The following is a 19,397-nucleotide window of genomic DNA, read 5'->3' as shown; positions in this document are numbered from 1 at the left end:
TTTGCTATCTCCCCACCCCCACACCAAATCATTCCAGTTTTGCTCCCACCCCACCCCCTCACCCTCAATCTCTGAAACCTTTGTGTTTCAAGTTTAGGTTAGAGACTAGACAGACAGCACAATCCTATGCATCCCTACTCAGAAGTAATTTTCATTGAATTCAATGGAACTTAATCCCAGGTAAATGTGTTTATGATCTGAGTTAATATACAAGGTTTGTCTATTTTTGATCTAGATACCTTATCTTTGGATACAATCCACTGTCTTTAAACTGTGTGGTCAGTTGCATTAGCCATTGCACTGATAGGACAAAACAGGTATTTTGATAGGACAAAACACATATTCTCAATAAATAAATTTTTAAAAATGCATGAAATTGAGTTTTAAGACAAGCTTTAAGTCAAGACCTGTTTCTGTCACTCTCTCAAGTCCAGAGTTTGATTAGTCCAATTCAAAAGATTTAGACTTGTTTAACACATGCCACTTAAAGCTCATTTGAGCCTCTCTTGTTGTTGGTGTTCATCTATGAAAGACAGAAATACCCTTTGTTTTGCAATGAGTGATAATAATAACAACAACTACTACTACTACTACTACTACTACTACTACTACTACTACTACTACTACTACTTTATTTTTACCCCACCTTTCTCCCCGAAGGGACTCAAGGCGGCTTACAACAGATTAAAACAGATTAAAAACATAATTTAAAACAAATAAAAACATATTAACACATATCATAAAAACAACAGTCAGATAAAAAATAGTCCGGTAAAAAGAGCATAGAGCAGCAGCAAATCATAAAAGAATCAGGCCTGTAAAAAATATAAAAGATGTTAAAAAGGCCGAGAACTCAGAAGGCTTGTTTAAACAGAAGGGTTTTCAGGCCTTGCCAAAAAGTCTCAAGAGAGGGAGCCATTCTCAAGTCAAGGGGAAGGGAGTTCCATAGCGTTGGTGCCACTACCAAGAAGGCCCTATTTCTTGCGGCCGCCCCACGTACCTCCTTAGGCGGTGGCACTTGTAAAAAGGCCTTCTCTGATTACCTAAGAGGATGAGCCGGATTGTACAGGAGTAGGCGATCGCTAAGATACCCTGGCCCAGAGCAGTATAGAGCTTTAAAGGTCAAAACCAGCACCTTGAATTGGACCCGGAAATAATAATAATAAATAATAAACTTTATTTATATCCTGCCCTTCTCCCTAAAAGGGACCCAGGGCGGCTAACAACATATAAAAACACATTTAAAACATAAATTAAAACAAATAGCAGATAAAAACATTAAAAACACAGTAACAGCGACCTTAAAAAACAGTAATCAGATTAAAAGACAGAATAAAAAGAGTACAAAAGAGCAAGTTACAGAGGAATCAAGCCTGTAAAAACTACAAAATGTGTAAAAAATGTTAAAAAGGCCAAAGAATCAGAAGGCTTGTGTAAACAGCAGTGTCTTCAGGCCTCGCCAGAAACTCTCAAGAGAGGGAGCCATTCTCAAGTCAAGGGGAAGGGAGTTCCATAATGCTGGTGCCACTACCGAGAAGGCCCTATTTCTTGCAGCCGCCTCCCGGACCTCCTTGGGTGGCGGCACTTGTAAAAAGGCCTTCTCTGATGACCTGAGAGGGCGAGCCAGATTGTACGGGAGTAGGCGGTCTCTAAGATATCCTGGCCCAGAGCAGTATAGGGCTTTAAAGGTCAAAACCAGCACCTTGAATTGGGCCCGGAAACGAATGGGCAGCCAATGTAGCCCCCAGAGAAGCGGACTGACAGAGTCAAACCACCTAGCTCCAGTGACCACATGGGCTGCCGCATTCTGCACTTGTTGCAGTTTCCGAACCATCTTCAAAGGCAGCCCCACATAGAGCACGTTACAATAATCTAACCTCGATGTCACCATGGCATGGATCACCGTGGCCAGGTCTGCACGATCCAAGTACGGCCGCAGCTGGCGCACCAGCTGAAGCTGAGCGAAGGCCCCCCTAGCCACAGCCACCACCTGGGAATCCAGGAGCAGCTGCGAGTCTAGGAGGACCCCCAAACTGCGAACCTGCTCCTTCAGAGGGAGTGCAACCCCATTCAGAGCAAGCCGATAATCCAGCACCTGCATCGAGGATAATTCGGAAACGAATGGGCAGCCAGTACAGCCACTGGAGAAGCAGACTGTCAGGGTCAAACCGCCTACCTCAGGTAACCACACGGGCCGCCAAATTCTGCACTGGTTGCAGTTTCTGAACCATCTTCAAGGGCGGCCCCACATAGAGCACATTACAGTAATCTAACCTCAATGTCACCGAGGCATGGATCACCATGGCCAGGTCTGCACGATCCAAGTACGGCCACAGCTGGCGCACCAGACGAAGCTGAGCAAAGGCCCTCCTAGCCACAGCCACCACCTGGGAATCCAGGAGCAGCTGTGAGTCCAGGTGGACCCCCAAGATGCGGACCTGCTCCTTCAGGGGCAGTGCAACCCCATTCAGCGCAAGCTGATAGTCCAGCACCCGCATCGAGGATTTCCAAACCAGGAGAGCCTCTGTCTTATCCTGATTTAATTTCAGCTTGTTAGCCCCCATCCAGATCCTCACTGCCTCCAGACAGCGCTCCAGGCCCTCAACCGCCACCCTGGAGTCTGGAGGAAAGGAGAGATAGAGCTGGGTGTCATCGGCATATTGATGGCATCCCACTCCAATCCCTCGGATGACCTGTCCCAGCAGTTTCATGTAGATGTTAAATAGCATGGGGGACAGAATTGAGCCCTGTGGCACCTCACACCTCAAGGGCAGGGTGTCGAACAGGCATCCCCCAGCACCACCATCTGGGACCAATCCTCCAAGTAGGAGCAGAACCACCGCAAAACAGTGCCTCTAACTCCCAACTCGGCCAATCGGCCCAGAAGGATACCATGGTTGATGGTATCGAAAGCCACTGAGAGGTCCAGCAGGACCAACAGGGACGCACTCCCCCTGTCCAGTCCCCAGCGTAGGTCATCCACCAAGGCAGTTTCCGTCCCAAAGCCCGGCCTGAAACCAGATTGAAAAGGATCCAGATAATCCGCTTCATCCAAGACCCTCTGGAGTTGGGCCGCCACCACCCACTCAATTACCTTGCCCAGAAACGGGATGTTGGAGACTGGCCGGTAGTTATCTAACAAAGTGGAATCCAGGGAGGGCTTCTTCAGGAGGGGGCGAACCACTGCCCATTGCAAAGCGAGTGGTAACATCCCCTCCATCAAGGAAGAGTTGACCACCCTCCCTGTCCACTCAGCCAGTCCACCCCGGGCAGCTCTTATCAGCCAAGCTGGGGCAAGGGTCAAGCAGGCAGGCAGATGGCCTCACACTCCAAAGGAGTCTGTCCACATCCTCAGGCTGCACAAGCTGAAAAGAATCCCACAACACTGGACAAGCAGTTGCCAAGGGGACCGTCAGACATTGCCAATATGGCATCCAAGTTGTGACAAATACAATCAATTTTATCTGCGAAATGTTGCGCAAACATGTCACAGTGACTGACCATGTATTCCCCCTTGTCTACTGGAGGCAAGTGCATGTAGATAGCATGCAGGGAGGCAAGTGTACCTTAAGACTTGTGACATATCTTCTTGTCAATAATTAGAAACACAATGGAATCTGTGATGCCTTTTTTACAGGAATGTTATTAAGAGACATTTGGCACGGAGACATCTGGCAACTTTGGCTGGATATTTTTATCCTAAGCTGGATAAGCTGAATGGAAAACATAGATCTCATCCTAAAAGGCTACTATGCAACTTTTCCCTGCCAAGAAATTTTTTATATTAAGGTTGGAAGATGTACATTTTGCTGGATATTTCCCTCATGCTATAGTAGTTTGGGCTAGTTTTTTTGCTTATACTAATATTAAGAATATTTATATGCTGCTTTTCAACAAAAAAAGTCCACTATTTACTTAGCACTTGTAAAAATGTCCAACACACCTTACAATACATTACCGCAGTAATCTTTATGCCCTACCTAGATGGTAGGTCAGTGTTGGGCCTGATTTTTTTATATGATGCAGGCACAGTTGGTAGTGTGAATTCATGTACTACATATTTATAATGTCATGTTTGTAAATGATAATTGCCATATTGCACTATCTAGAGCAGGAATGTCAAACTCACTTCATGCAGAGGGCCAAAGATAGCATTCATGGTGCCTGCTGAGGGTCATAAGTGACATCATTAAGCAGGAATCACTTCCTTAAGCAGATGATGGCCAGAAATAATCACTTTGTTCTCATTTACAAACTCATTAGCTGCAATGACAGAAGAGAAAATGTGCAAATCTTGTTCAGTTTTCAAGTTATGAGAGAGCCCAGTTATCACGCTGGGAATACCCAACTTTAACCAGGAACAGATAAAGTACTACCAGGGGTTGCATTTGGCCCACACCTCTGATCTAGAGGGATGCTTGTGTGGTGAACCAAGAAGTCCCTAGATCAGATTTTGCCTCTACTATGGACACAGTCAGCGTCTTTGAATAATCTATTATACTTCTTCTTCAGCACTCCATTTGCACTGTGAGATAATAAGGTTTTATAGACAGTGTATGCTACGAATAAAGTTCTTTCCTATCGGCAGGTCAGGGGTGGGAATAGGTAGATAGATGTGTGTGTTTCATGCATGATCACGCATGCTTCTACCCATCAGTATTAAATGCATTAACATTACATCCATGTGGGCCATGTGATCAGAGATCCATGTACAGGGCCAGCCCAGGACACTTGGACTTGAGATAGTACATCAAATGCTGCCATCCTTATCAGGTAGCACATCACCTGCCGCTTCTCCCACTCCTGTTGCTGCTCCCTGGATTACAAAAGAGGGGAAAGAAGTAGAAGAGCTAGAGTTGCCTATCACTCCACTCTTCTCCACACTTCTTCTAGTCCATTCCCCTCTTTTCAAATTGAGGGAGCAGGAAGAGAAGAGTGGTGAGGTGGGCAAACAGAGACAGAAACCTCATGGAGGCCAATTTCAGCTGTTCTTATGTATGAGCTAACCTGGCCTGTGGACAGAATGCTTTACCTGTATAAATCAAGCTTTACAATTCTCATATTTCAGATGGAGGATGAGTTTGAAAGATAGTTAACTTAAAGCTACTTATTGAATTTATGGTAGAGGCAAGATCCCAACTCCCTGGTTCATAGCTCAGTCTTTAGCCACAACAGAACCCAACTATACCATGTTTCTCTAGGCAGCAATGCATTAAGACTCCTAGCACAGGGAAATGAAGTGACTATCTCATTAGAAGCATCAGTTGCACATATGCCTGGAAAGCATTTAGTTGGTCAAAGATATCAGGCTATGGTTCTGCCAATTAGTGTGATAATGTTTGCAAATGTTCCCTTAAAATATTTAAAACAAAAACCAGAATTGGTCCCAACACTTGCTTGCTAAAGAAGAGTGAGCAGGTGGAAGGGCCAGGGGGATGACTCAAAGGTGACTGGAAAGATGTTATTCAGCCCAAGTTACTCTGAGTCAGCATCAGAGACTGCTTTGTTTAAGCCAGTGGTTCTCAAACTGGTGGGTCACGACCCACCAATTTGTGTAACACTTCCCCCGTCCCTTTAAGGGGAGGGAGAAGGGGAGGGAGGCAGCGACGCGATCCTGGGGATCGTGTTGATAATGGGGGCAAGGGGGGTGCTTGTGACTTACTTTGTACAACATAGGGCTGCAGCAGCCTGCAGGAGGTGTGGGGACCCCTGCGCAGTGCTCCCCAACACGTGGAACCCGCAATAGAAGCAGGTGCAAAGTACCTCCTGCAAAACGGAAGTGCTTTGCACCTGCTTCTATTGCGGGTTCCAAGCATTGGGGAGCACTGCAGAGGGCTGCGCAGGGCTCCCCACACCTCCTGTAGCCTGCTGCAGCCCTACATTATACAAAGTATGTCACAAGCACCCCCTTGCCCCCCCTTAGCAACGTGATCCTGGGGATCCTAGCCCCTCCCCCGCAAGAACTTACTGAGGGAGTAAAGCTCCCTCAAAGTTTGAGAACCACTGGTTTAAACCATTTCTGCCCAATTTTGCATATATGCAACAGGGACCAAATGTGTACACCTGTGGGCTGGGCAAAAATGGGTTAACCAATCCCAGTGAAGAAGAGTTATGAACCTGAAACAGGTTGGGCTGAATACAATATAGTTTCTCCTATATTGTTATTCTAAAACGTGATGGCACTGTTTGAAATGGATAGAAGAAGAGCAGAACGTTGATTTTTGGCTAGCATGCTGTGTAGAACAGCTGCATTTGAACCATCTTTCCCCATTATGTTTGTCCTTTGGATGTAATTTATATCATGAAAGCACTGTGCAGTTACAAAGTGCAAGAAAATGAGTCGGGGCCCTAAAGGGTTTACTATCTAAAATTCAGAATGGTATAGGGGAAACAGAGGTAAAGGAAGCAATGGAGATAGGAGTAAATAACAGAGGAACATGCTTTCTAACATACTTAGGCTTGGTTATAATAGAGTAGATTACATTGATCCAAGGGCAGGGTATATTTAAGTTGCTGTAGCTTGCAGACTACTATGAATTGTAGCACCACTCCAGTTTTTCAGAGCAACTGTGTACTGATTGGTACCAGCTGCTCAGCCAAAGGGCTGATCACATGATCCTAATTCCTGTCCCTTGGCTTTGCTTCATTCCAGAGTCAGCTGATTGTTTGCTACAAATATCTAATTAATGCAACATGCCTTTAGTCCATTCAGCAAAAACAAAACAGTGCATTTAATACATGCCAAGTGAATTTTCTTCTTTACACTAGAAAGCACTGGTTTGCTCTGGAATACATCGTTACAGTGGCAGGCTGTTATCCCCACACCTAAATTTGCAGCATTCAATTAATGCTAAATATTGTTTGTACTATTTAGTGGGAGACCCTAATTGTTGTTTTCTTGCCCACGTGTAAATAAAACCTTAGGTACTTTTCGTGATCAACTGACACAGAGGCATCCATACAGGACAAAAAACTGAAGCCGATTTCAATGTAAAATTTCTCTATCCTCAAAAAGATACTACACAGATACCCTAGGAGGTGTGAAAAGGCAGAGTTCACATTGCTACATTTCAGTGAAGCAGATATAGCTATAAGCTGCAAGTGTTGCTTAAGACAATGTGCTGGATTAACATATTCCTTTCATAGTACATCACTATACCTCTCGAAACAATATCTTAGAGCAGTGGTACCCAAACTTGTTAGCACCTTCTTTAAACAACAACACTCTATCAGGACTCACCCAGGTTTACCAGACTTTTAAAAAAGGAGATCTAAAAAGAAATAATATTTTGTTCATTTATTTATAAGTAATAATAATCAGAAAAAGACCCTGAAAAATTTATCTCCCTATATTTACATCTGCTTGCAAACTGTAGGAGTTGAGCTCTTTGCAGGGTAATCAGCAGCTACAGTATCTGATTTTTGAATAACACCAGGGCTTGAGGCAATTAGTTATCTGATCTTTCCATCATCCTTTAGTGACCCACCTAATGCCAGGCTGTGATCCACATTTTGGGAAACACTGTCTTAGAGAGCATATCTGAACAAGATCTTGATATGTTCCCTGTCCCAACACTTCAGTGTCCCTCAATAAACCAATACCAGGAAGGAGCAGGAATAGAATACCTGCTTGTATGCAAATAGGCACAGGGAACACTCAGTATGAACTAAAAAATCTGGACACTGAATGCAACATACCCAGGAATAAATCCCTCCTCAGCCATGAAGTGAATTGGGCAACTCTGAGCAAATCACTCAGCTTCTTTAACCCAATGCGCATGAAGATAAATAAACTCAGGTGTAAAAATGATAAATGAATAATTGGTACACAAAGTGTAAAGCACCATCTGCACTGATGATGGTGAGTAGCCACTGCAATGACTTAAAGCTGCTCTCGTACACCCTTGCCCATGTTGCATTGAATTCAGTGGGTTTACTTCTAAGTAGACACGCACAGGATTGCACTGTAAGTCACAGAACTTCAGTGTCCTGAATCCCAGCCCCATTGAATTACACTTTGCTCAATAAAAATTAACAATCTGATCCCATTATAATGAAACACATCCTCTTATAGCTGTGTTTCAGTGGGCTTTAATCTGATACCAAATCCCAGTCCATGCGCTTAATTGTGGAACTAATCCCCAAACTTCTCTGTGAACCTGCAATAAGATCTGAGTCCAAAAACCACAGATCTCTGTATTTGGTTATAACGTATCTGTGTTACATGCTCTAACAAGGCAAAAAGCCAGATATCAGCAGTAATTAAGAAGGAAAAATTCTGTTCACTTTGTTAGCAAATTTGATTATGAGAATTTTTCTTAAAAGTGTTTCAATGAAGAGAGAATAAGTGGAAACAATGTTGAGTCTTCCCAAGACAGTGAAGATTAAGGTTAAAATTAGAATTTCAAATCAAAACGTTCACCAATTCTATTCGCATAACAGCTGCTATTAATATTGGGGTGGTTAACATCATTGCCAGTACAGTTAGTACAGTACTATTTTTGCTTAGGGTATTATGGGGGAAAAGCCCAAGTCCTTTGAGACCTGCCTGAAAGTGAAGGAGCAAAGTTACCTGGTGGGGTCTCAAGAATCACTTTATCCTTTTTGTTGGTTTTCTTGGGTTTTAACTCCTTTTTGTCTGATCTGAATCTCGGGGGCTCTTCTGTCTCTGCAGGGGGTTCTGTTTCTTCCTCCCTTGGTTGCTCTGTGAAAGGTGAAAATTCCTCAGGATCAGGAAATGAATAATAATGATCTCTGTTGATTATTTCCTGTAGATAGTAATCCTGATCTTCCATAGGTAGAGCCCAGGTTGTATCCCCAAACACTGCCAGATCAAAAAAACAGAGCACAAGACAGAGCTGAGCATAAGAGGCTTTCTTGCAGAGGGAAATCATTTTTTTCCCCTAGAAAAAGTTCCTCTGGGAATATCCAAACTAGGTTCAGCAGAGAGGAACAACAGGAATCTTGGCAGTTAGTGACTCCCAGAAAAAAAGAGCAGAGTCTGGGATGAGCGCTTCTGCTTTGGACTAGTTTGCAAAAGTTGCAAGTAATGAAGTGGGAGTGAGGACTGGGAAGGCAGGGAGGGAGCGGAGGAGGGAGGGAGTTTGCTGCTGCCTGAGGTTCATGTGATCATCAAGGCTCACCAGCCAGACACACATGCAGACATACAAGAGAAGAGAGAGCTGACACTTGGCAGGTGTGACTAGCTGAAGCCTTTATAGATCTTCCCTGCTCTCCCTCGCTCACTTCCCCCAGGCCTGTTCAAACTTTATCAAACTCTTGACTTTCCGTTCTTTCCGTCCTGATACAATGCTGTGTCTGGACACTGTTTATTCAAAGGCATGGGGAAAAGCAAAAGAATTGGCCACGAGCCTTCCTGTCTCCAAATCCCTTTACAAAATGCATCTCTTTTTCTTGCCAGGGCTATGTATAGTATAGTGCATTTAGATGAAAGTGTGGAAGGGGAAATGTTTTCTCGTGTGGTTTAGGGCTCTCCCCCCTAAAGAATATTAAGATTGCATTCAGAATATATAACCTAGAAAGGAAAACATGCTTGTAAAAATTCCTTCTACTCCTCCAGCTCTTGATCGAAAACAGGTGCAGATTAAACCCAGCATAGGAAAGCATATATTGTGCATTTGTTCCCTAAAACCCCTTGATGGTCTAAGAGGTTCATAATCAGGATATTGTGCACAAATTTTTCTCCCTCTTGCACTTCTAGATTTTCTTTCACATCTTCACTGCTGTTTATTGTTTTAGGATGTTTCAGCAGAACTTTTCCTCTGATCTGATGGTCCTGGAAAACAGGACCCATGGGCTTCACTTTCCGGAAAGTATGCAAAATATTCCACTTAAGCGTTTTTCAAAACAGAAATATAAAATTAAAACATCTGAAATAACCTTCACCACCCAAAATATGACTAAAGATCAAATGGTGTGACTTCTCTCTGCTGTTCTACTATAGTCATACAGATGTACAGAAAACATCATATGAACTTCATTCACTTTCTAGCTTATCCAAACGCATGTCAGCTCTAGGGTTGAGTTAACTAAATAACCTGTTTTCTTATTTTACCATTTGTGAAACATAAACTTATACTTGTTTACTCAGAAGTGTGTTCCAATATGTTCAACAGCATTTTCAGTTAAATGTGCATAGGATTACAGCCTAAGGGCCCAATCCTAAAGGCAGAGCCACCAAGTGCAGCAGCCCCAAAGCAGCTACCACTGCATCCTGCAGCACCACAGCAGCTGCAGAAGGTCTCCTTGATGGAAAGGACTCTCATCCCCTTCCTCTTGGCAAAGTACCAAACCCTGCAAGTCTGTGCCAGCTATTTTGCAAACACAGACTTGAGAGATTCCATGTTGAGTCTTATGGCCCGACACAAAGTTCTGCATCCTCCCCCTCCCACCCCGCTTCCTCCCCCGTCCCACCTTCTCCCCACACTCCCCCTGCCCCGATAACCTCACCCGCCACTCAGAGCTCTTCCCTTGCTCTGAGCAGTGTGCACTGGGCTCAATGCCAACTGACTCTCGGCTGGCACCAGTGCTGCCTTGGTGGGAGGTGCCTTATGGCTCAATTGCAACACCCCAGCACTGATGGTAGAATTGGATAACAGTGTCTTTCCCCCCTTTGTTCTCTATAACATTCAAGTGCAGAACTCCACCCCCACCCCCATTTATTTATAGGCTGGTATAATTATATATAGGCTGGTATAAACAGTGGTGGCACTGTTTGCCTAAGTTGCTGCCATGCCTAAGAAAGCCCAGAAAAAAAGGGGAGAAGGGGGAAAGCTTCCCCCCCCCCCAGCTGTTTATTGGTGTGAGGAGAAATCGTAGAGGAGATTTAGCAAGCTTGCTATGAATATATGAAAATATAATTACAACTTTACAACTTTGAATTTCGGTGGATTGCAAATTAATTGTCCTTGGAAAGTTTGTGTAACCGAGCGTTTATTGCCTTGGTTTGTTATTATTGTTTGGGACTGCCTGAAGGAGCGGCTGGATGCTTTGACATTCCTGCGGACAGAGGAATGGTGTTGCCAAGGCTACAAGTATAAATAAGATAAGAGAAATATAAATAAAACAACAGTGCACCAGTGACATCTAGTGACATCTAGTGGATTTTAAAAGACATTGCAAGAACTGGATTTGTGTTTATAAACGCAAGGAAGATAATACGCTGACTGAGCTCGTGCGGGCGGGAATTGCCCACGTGAGCTCAGCACGCACCGCGCCAAACGGCGTGGGCCAATAGGAGCCTGCCCCCTAAGCCTGTCTGCACGAGGAGGGGCGGGGCAATGGCCGTTAGTGCACACAGCGCTAACTGGCTTTCTGCTAGGAGAGGATTTCATTTGAATTGGACTGTGTGTGGCCCCCTCAGATGATTGTTCATACAGGCACTTTTTTCTGGAATCATGTATACGCTTCACTGAGAGGTCATACAAATACCCTGATATAACTGCATTTGTAAACTGTGCTACTTTGGAATGCACCCAGGGAATAGCATGTATGATTGTTCCCCCATGAACAGTAATTCCCAGTAATTCCTAAATAGCAAGCATACAAGGGACAAGGGTCTTCTAGTTGACCACATGAATTGTGGTGTGTTTTTTTATGTTGTTGTTTTTGGGGTTTCTTTTTTAATGGGCAAGCATTCAACCATGCAACTCTCCCCACCCCAGCACTCCAAAATGGGATAATCGAGGAAGTGAGGAAGTACTGAATATGAACTACATGTTGCCTGTGTATGTTTGACTAGATTTTATTAGGTTTTAGCCTTGGATTCTGAAACCATCCTTGGCAAATGGTCTCGGGGCTAGAAATCTGCCTGAGAGTGCTGTGATACATGAAAAAAGACAATCTCCATTTGTAGACCACTAGAATGAGAGTCATCCATCCACATCTCTGAGTGGAACATAGCCCATTCATATTTGAAATTTGCTTAAACATATTGTTAACATACCTTCTGCCAAAAATAAATCAGTTACAGTGTATTCCTCAAGGCCTGTGGAAATGTATTGGTTCAAACAATGAAGGCATAATACAGAGATTAAAAATACTTACAAAGTTAATTTTTCAGTTATGTACAAAATTCTGAAACACTGAAAATTGTTCTAATTAGTTTAGCTAAACAATAGTTAAATTGGCACCGTTCAAATTTACAATGGGAAGGTACTTATTACTATTGTCAGGTAGCACAGATGTTTTCTATATGTTTTGGCAACATATTTTTTCCCCAAAGCAGAGAGAAAGTTTCTGTCCCCCAGTACTTAAAATCTGTGGTAAATCACGGACCATGGAGTGGAGTAAGAAAATGGAATTACATTTTTTAAAAACTCAATTTTTTCCTCAACAATAGTCACTTATACCTGCTCTCAGCAGGATCGGAATTACCACCATAGGGATAGTAAGTCTTAAAAGTGCTTTTGAACAACTCCAAGTAATCTGTGTTTAAACTCTGGGACTAAGATTTTGAAAAGTCCCAAGGACACTAGGTGGTCTTTCACTATCGCTTTGAGAACCATGAGCCTGTCTCCAGCTGTTTTACAAGTTAAAGACTTAAAAAGGGATTTCCACTCAAATGATTGCTTCCCACACACAGCCAGTTGTCATAACATAATTTAAAGTGAAGTGTCGGGCAAAATGTTAGCTAACAAAATATTTGTTCCTTTACCAGATTTATGTCCGTAGACTTCACCACTTAGGTCTTCAAAGCAGCTTACAAATGCATCTGAATGCAGTTATTTCAGTCACAGTGAGGTACGTCCACTGGCAAATGTAAAATGTCTCAAGTAATGCCTAGAGCAGGGGTGTCAAACTCATTTCAAACAGCAAGCCGAATAGTATTTATTATGCTTGCTGAGTGCCAGAAGTGATGTCATTAAGCAGGAAGTGATGTCATTAAGCAGTTCATGACCAGAAATAAGCACTTATTTCTCATTCAGGAACTCTAGCTGCAAATGACAGAAGAGAAAATACGCAAATCTTGATATTTTCAAGATACGGAAGAGCCCAATTATCATGTGGGCAGCCCTTTCAACAGTGATACCTCAGCACAGCTCAGCAGCAGAGATCAGCTGAAGGTGCTGCTGGGAAAGTCCAAGGGCCAGATAAATATCTTCTGGCCACATCCAACCCATGGGACTTCATACCCCTGGCCTAGAAGTTATAAAAAGTGGAGTCATCATGCACCCCCCTTTTCCATTTGCAAATCTGGTTTCTCAACAGGAGTCTTGGATTTATCAATGACAGTTGTGCGCCTGTTCAGTTTCATGTAAAGAACAAGATCCTGGACTAGCATGAATGCTCAAGGTAGGGAAAGTAGCCAGGCAGATGCATTACTGTTTTGTTTCAGCTTGCCTTTCAATCTTCATGCCCACTGTTTATCCAGAACCTTCCACCCTGATGCCCAGGGTGGCTTCCTCAACCTTGCAAGTGTCTTGTTTCTTTTCTTGCCCTTCAATTTAAAACCCCTTTTAAATAAATTTCCTTCATTTCACTGTTTTACCTGTCTAATCTCAGTTCACTATGGAGGGAACTGGTTGCCCGCCTTCCCAGAGCACCTGCTTTCAGCCACTGTCTGGTTTTAAAGGAACCCAGGTGGAAGTTGGCATCCTACCTTTGGAAAGTGTTAGGTGGGATGGTGTGACCCAGAAAGCCAGCCATCTTGGGTCTGCTGCTGCTGCTGCTGCCTCTACACTACAAAACAAAAGCCCCTTATCATGGTTTTTGCATGATTTTTACAAACTTGGAGGTGCGGATTTCCAGTTTTATTTAAACAGAGAGCTCAAACAAAGGAGGTCCTTAATGTGGTCCCTGTAAATAAAACCAGAATCTCTTCACTTCCCAGTTTGAGGAAGCTGACTCACCGATTTTTGATCCATTGGGACATCAGCATATAGAAACTTGCTTTCAGATGGAGATTGCCTTTGCTGGATCAAGTGTATGTGAGCCACCTTTTTAAAGTTGAGACTGCTCTGATTTAAAAAAAAATCAGTCTATATTACACCAATTAAACTTACAGGTTAACTTCAAGACTCATTTAAACTATTGGAGAAATGCTACACTGTCACCCTGATTGGTAAAAATAGCACTGTAGGATTCTTTTTCCCAGCTTTCCTTGTTCTTCTCAAAAATAGTTCATTATATTGTAGTTCTACTAGTATATAAAAAAGGAGCCAAAATCGCCATGGAAACAAAAACTTCCTGGTTCTTTTATACTCTCTCTACGCAATAATACCATCAGCACATGGCATACATTTTACAAAGAGATGGCTCGGGTTGCATAATTTGGGCAATTATTTTAATACCTCTAGAATGCCTGATGGTGAGGTCTTGTAATAGATATTTTGAGTCATTCCCTGCGGCAAATGGCTGAGAGAGAGAGAGAGAGAGAGAGAGAGAGAGAGAGAGAGAGAGAGAGAGAGCCCTATGGACTGAGGATTTTACAGCATAGTCCTAACATATTTTCACATTTAATTATCCAACACAGTTATAGGTACTGTGGAGGAAAACAACAATTTATGAAAGTGGGGAATATTAAGCTACTCAATGTGCTTGAGATGTACTTTTAAATGCTGTGAACACAGTTAAAATTTCTTCTGCCACATTAGGAAGGATCTAGTGTTTCTGTTTTGAGATGCCTAGGGAAGTAAATTCCTCCACAAAATAGTATCCTGCGTGGATTGAATGCTGCCCAACAAACTGACCTGACTTTTGGCAGTGGTGCCCCAGAATGGATGCCAGCGAAAGCCTTCTCCTACAATGCACACTGCCAGTGGAAACCTATGATGTCACAGTATGTTTTTTCTGCCATGTCCCAAGATGAAAACATGAGACTCACTAGAACAATCAGATTAAAGGCTGCAACTTTATTAATGGGCAAGAACTGATCCACAACAAAATTAACTAGCTAATGGCAAAACCTTATCTCTCAGTCAATGCAGGTACATGTGCTGCTAAGGTGAAGGTTAGGAAAACATGTTATTCAGGCAACACAACCACAGCTCTAAGTGTCAGAAATGAACACCCACCTAATCCTTGCTCTTATGGCCCACATAGGTTTCTTTAGCACCAGTGTGATGTAGGGGTAAAGAATGCTGGGCTGGCATCAGGGAAAACCATGTTCATATCCTAGCTCAGGTATGAAGCTTACAGATTAACCTTGCCTTGGGCCAATCACCATCACTAAGCCTAACCTGTTTCACAAGGATAATGTGAGGATGAAATGAGACTGGGGAGAACAAATGTACCCTGAGCTCCACAGGGCAAGGACAAAATGAATAACAGCCCAATTCTATCCCCCACCACGTTACGGCATACAGCCATGCCAAAGGAGCATGTGCTGAATGCTAAGTGAGGGGGAGATTGGACAGCCTGTAGAAAGTACATATTTTTTTTACTTACCCCATGTTAGGCTGCCTGAACATCTATGGGTCTCCTTGGACCTGCACCAGCCATTTAACAGTTTGAGGAGAGCTAGGAGTGTGTAGGGTTGGAAAATGGGGGGCGGGATCCAGCAAAAGTCACTGCTGCCAGATCCACCCCCTCTCATCCATGATACGGCCCTGGTTCTTCCCCCTCCCCATCCAGATATTCTCCTTGCCCTCTCCCTCCCAGAGAAAATTAAGTCACTATTAGCGAAATCAACATTAATGATGATAATAATATTAATCAATATTAATGTTTGCTCAAAGACTGAAAGGCCAGCTTTTAAAACACGCTTGTAACTGGATAGTTGATTCTGAGAAGAAAAACAGCAGCAATACTCCTGTAACCTGGACCAAGTGCATTGGCCATGTGCAACTTGGAGACTCAATGACCTGTGAGAAAATAGATACTCAGAGATATGTTCTTATGCAGCAAGCATCAAAAATAGAGTTTAGGTTTACATATGACAGTATAATTTCACAGCTGTATAATCTACTTGCTCAAACCTGACTTACTGTCATTAAATATGGACTTGTGCCAGCATGTTGGATAAAGTTATTCAGAAACTTGCTGTCTAGATGGATTCAATGAGGCTTTAAAGACAAAATATTTCCTACTGTGTGTTTTGATACCTTCTCCAGAGGAGTAAAATTTCAAGTTGGTTTGCTGCTGGTCTTACTGGATCTTTAGACTTCCCAAGGGGGCACTACATCACATTTTCCAAAGTTACAACCCCAAGTACTTCCCTTCCCTCGGCACAGAAAGCATGCCAGACCAAATCCCACCCCCACCCCACAACTTTCTATGCCCTCTCTCTGCTCAGTGATCCAGGATGAGAATGCTTTCACGCCCTGACTCTCTTGCTGACAGCCAGTTATTGGCCAGAGGAGGAAGCAGTGACCAACTGATGGAAGCAGGATGGTATACAGGGGACCCTCTCTGAGGTTCATTTGTCACCCCCAACCTGCCACTTAAGGCAGCCACTTCACCTGATGAGCTGGACAGTCCCATACACTGCATGTGTTTGTGCCCAAAGATGTTGAATGATGAAAAAATTTGGTGCAGTTCAATGAGAGTGGTTGTTTTTGGCTGGAAAAACATTATTTACCCAAAAGAGATTGGTCATTATACCAGGCTACTGGTTTTTATATCCATAAAATACTTTTGGGAACATGCATCTGTCGTTCTCTCCATAACAGTCCCTTCTTATATACATTGCTGGGCTTTTGAAATAATATTTCCAGCAAGCATGCAAAAATATCCTTTATCTTAAATTTCTCATAGGAAAGTATGTAACTGCATCTTGGGAAATCAAGGAATGTGTGCTGTCTCATTTCACTACAGCAGACTGCATGCCCTCCACATTTTATTTCTTGTAAGCTGACCTATTTTTCCTGAAGCTTAACTGGACATTTTGGATCCTTCTAATTGGGAAAGGAAGCTCCAGAGTTACTGAGGGAAACCATATCAAAAGACAAATGGCAGGATATCTCTCTCTCTCTCTCTCTCTCTCTCTCTCTCTCTCTCTCTGTTTGATTTCTTTGTTACATCATTGGAACCAGGCTATGAGTATTGCCATGAATATATACACTAAATAGTACAGAGAAAAAATTCAGTGATATTTGTGGCTTGCCACCTGCCTGCCTTGATCATTGGATCATCGACTCACCAGTGTTCTCAAGGGTTTCTGCTTGTCCTTGATGCTAAGTGCTTGGACCTTTAAATCCTTTGGGTTAAAACAAGACCACAACTCCAATTCAGTGCATTTCTTGGCCTTTCTTGGCCTTTTCCCCCTCCCCTCCATGTTTTTGAAGGTTGTTATTTTCATTCACTACACACAAATGATATACACACTTCATAGTCTGTCATCTCCAAATGCACCTAACAGATACACCATCACCCTAATTCACTCAGTACCCATGCATAATAAAGTTGTATCCTAACATAGGTTTGTGTGAATGGAAGAACTTCTGTGCAATAAAAGAGATCTATTTTCCCCAATTGCACCTCCTTCGGCAGTTGCTCATTCCACATCCCATATTGCTTCAGAGATTCCCTCAACCCTTGGGATGTAGGAGGAGTTGAGGAAGGGACAGGGAAGTTCCCATGTACAATTTCTATAACAGGATTATCCATGTCCAACATTTTCTATTTCCTTTTTTTTTTGTTGTTGGCTACATGTATTATTTACTGACCACTGAATTGCATGCTGAATGGTTACCCTCATGCACAACTCCTCATGTTAACCTTTGAGCTTTAAGAGGGTCTCACACCTCTGGTCTAGAGGGTAGAGCCTCCATTTGCCTGAAGATAACATCCACAAGGTCGCCAGTTCGAGGCCACCGGCACCGTGCGACCTTGAAGCAGCTGATAAGCTGAAGCCGAGCTATTCCATCTGCTCTGAGCGTGGGAGGATGGAGGCCAGAATGTGAAGCCAGATCAGAATGAAACATCTGAATGTTGTGGTTCTTGAAAGATAGAACCTTCTTTCAATTGTAAAAATCCCTATGGGGATTTAAATAAGCCTGCCTATGTAAACCGCCTTGAATAAAGTCTTGAATAAAGACCAAGAAAGGCGGTATATAAATACCTGTATCATCATCATCATCATCATCATCATCATATGTGTTTCTCAAATACAACCCATACTGAATGGAACAATGAGCAAGCCAATCGCCATAAACCTCCACAGAGTTAAGCTTGCTTAATTTATTTCAATGAGTTTCAGCATGCTTAATTTTGTTTTGGATTATGGTCCATACATTTTAATATTAGAAATGGAGTTTCACCAGATTATTAGGTTGGCTTGAGAATACAACAAAAAAATTCAAGGGTTTTCCCTGGTTTGTGAGTCACTGGAACATGTGAAGCCTGTGCAATTGTTAAGAAATTCTACTTCTGCCTTTAGTTGCAGAGACAAATTCAGCGACCAATTTACTGTTTGATTCAGCAAACTTCTGACTCACAGAACTCCTTATATAAGTTCAACTCAGGTAGCGCAGAAAATCTTTCCACTCCTCTGCACAATGCCTTAATTTCAAATATAAGACAAGGGAGTTGAACCATGGGAAAGAGGCAAACCATTTAATAATACAGGCTGAGGCAGTTCAGTAAATGGCTAGGTCTTCTATTTGTCTCTCTGTCTAAATCTTTTTCTTTCTCTTTCATTCCCTTGGTCTCCCTCTGGGTCACTGGATGTCAGAATTCATGCTATCTAGAAAGTGAAGGTAAATTAAGCCTTCCCCAGATACACATTTTTTTCCTTAGTGATCTGAGCAGACAGTTGGATAGGAAAAAGTGGATTGATTAAACCAGAGTCAGATACCCCATTATCTTGAAATTTTCCAAGTTTGCTAGCAACTGAAAATTTTGGCCATATGGAGGTAATTCAGAACTGTTCATATTACCTTATTTGAGAATGCACTACACAAACAAGTTTCAGTGGTAGTATTCTGAGGCTAGAGAAGTGAACAGTTGCGGCACACCACATGTAGGCTTTCAAAAGCAATTTCACACATTACAGAACATTACAGTGTTTGATTAATGTTGCCGTGGCAACCACTTAAAAAGTGGCCTGGTGAAACAGTGGTATGTAGGGGACGCTTGCTGGTGAGTCATCAACAGTTACAATCTCCAACATGTGAGACAGATAGGGCTGTAGCTCAACTGTGGAGCATACACTTTGCAAGCGGACAGTTCCATGTTCAATCCTTGCTGTCACCAGGTAGGGTGCAGAAAGAGCCCTTCTTGAAACACTGAAGAGTCCCTGCTAGTCAGAGCAGACAATACTGAGCTAGGTGATCCAGTGTTCTGACTCAGGAAATCCCCCCACCGCCACCAGTGCAGCCATGCCACCAGGGTGCCTGCTTAATCCTGCTGGGGAAGCAGTCCCAGAGGTCTCCTCTGAGTAAGAGAATATTTGTTCCCTTCCCTGGAGCAAGACATTGCTGCCCCCATGGGTCTAT

The 19,397-nt window shown here is 43.0% G+C and overlaps 1 protein-coding gene across 2 annotated transcripts in view; it reads right to left on the bottom strand.

The window, feature by feature from the left end:
- Positions 1–9,141, bottom strand: part of CPXM2 (carboxypeptidase X, M14 family member 2) — a 112,340-nt gene extending 103,199 nt beyond the window's left edge. The window contains exon 1 of one of the 2 annotated variants that reach the window (XM_066619003.1): positions 8,573–9,141. In XM_066619003.1, coding sequence (XP_066475100.1) covers positions 8,573–8,894 — 322 coding nt within the window. In that variant the 5' untranslated portion in view covers positions 8,895–9,141. The remainder of the gene's footprint in view (positions 1–8,572) is intronic. The other variant, XM_066619002.1, reaches the window with a different exon arrangement.
- Positions 9,142–19,397: the final 10,256 nt, after the last annotated feature.

The sequence above is a fragment of the Tiliqua scincoides genome, chromosome 3, assembly GCF_035046505.1.
Source record: "Tiliqua scincoides isolate rTilSci1 chromosome 3, rTilSci1.hap2, whole genome shotgun sequence".
NCBI lineage: Eukaryota > Metazoa > Chordata > Lepidosauria > Squamata > Scincidae > Tiliqua > Tiliqua scincoides.
The sequence above is the reverse complement of the archived record's forward strand: the minus strand, read 5'-3'. Positions and strand labels throughout refer to the sequence as shown.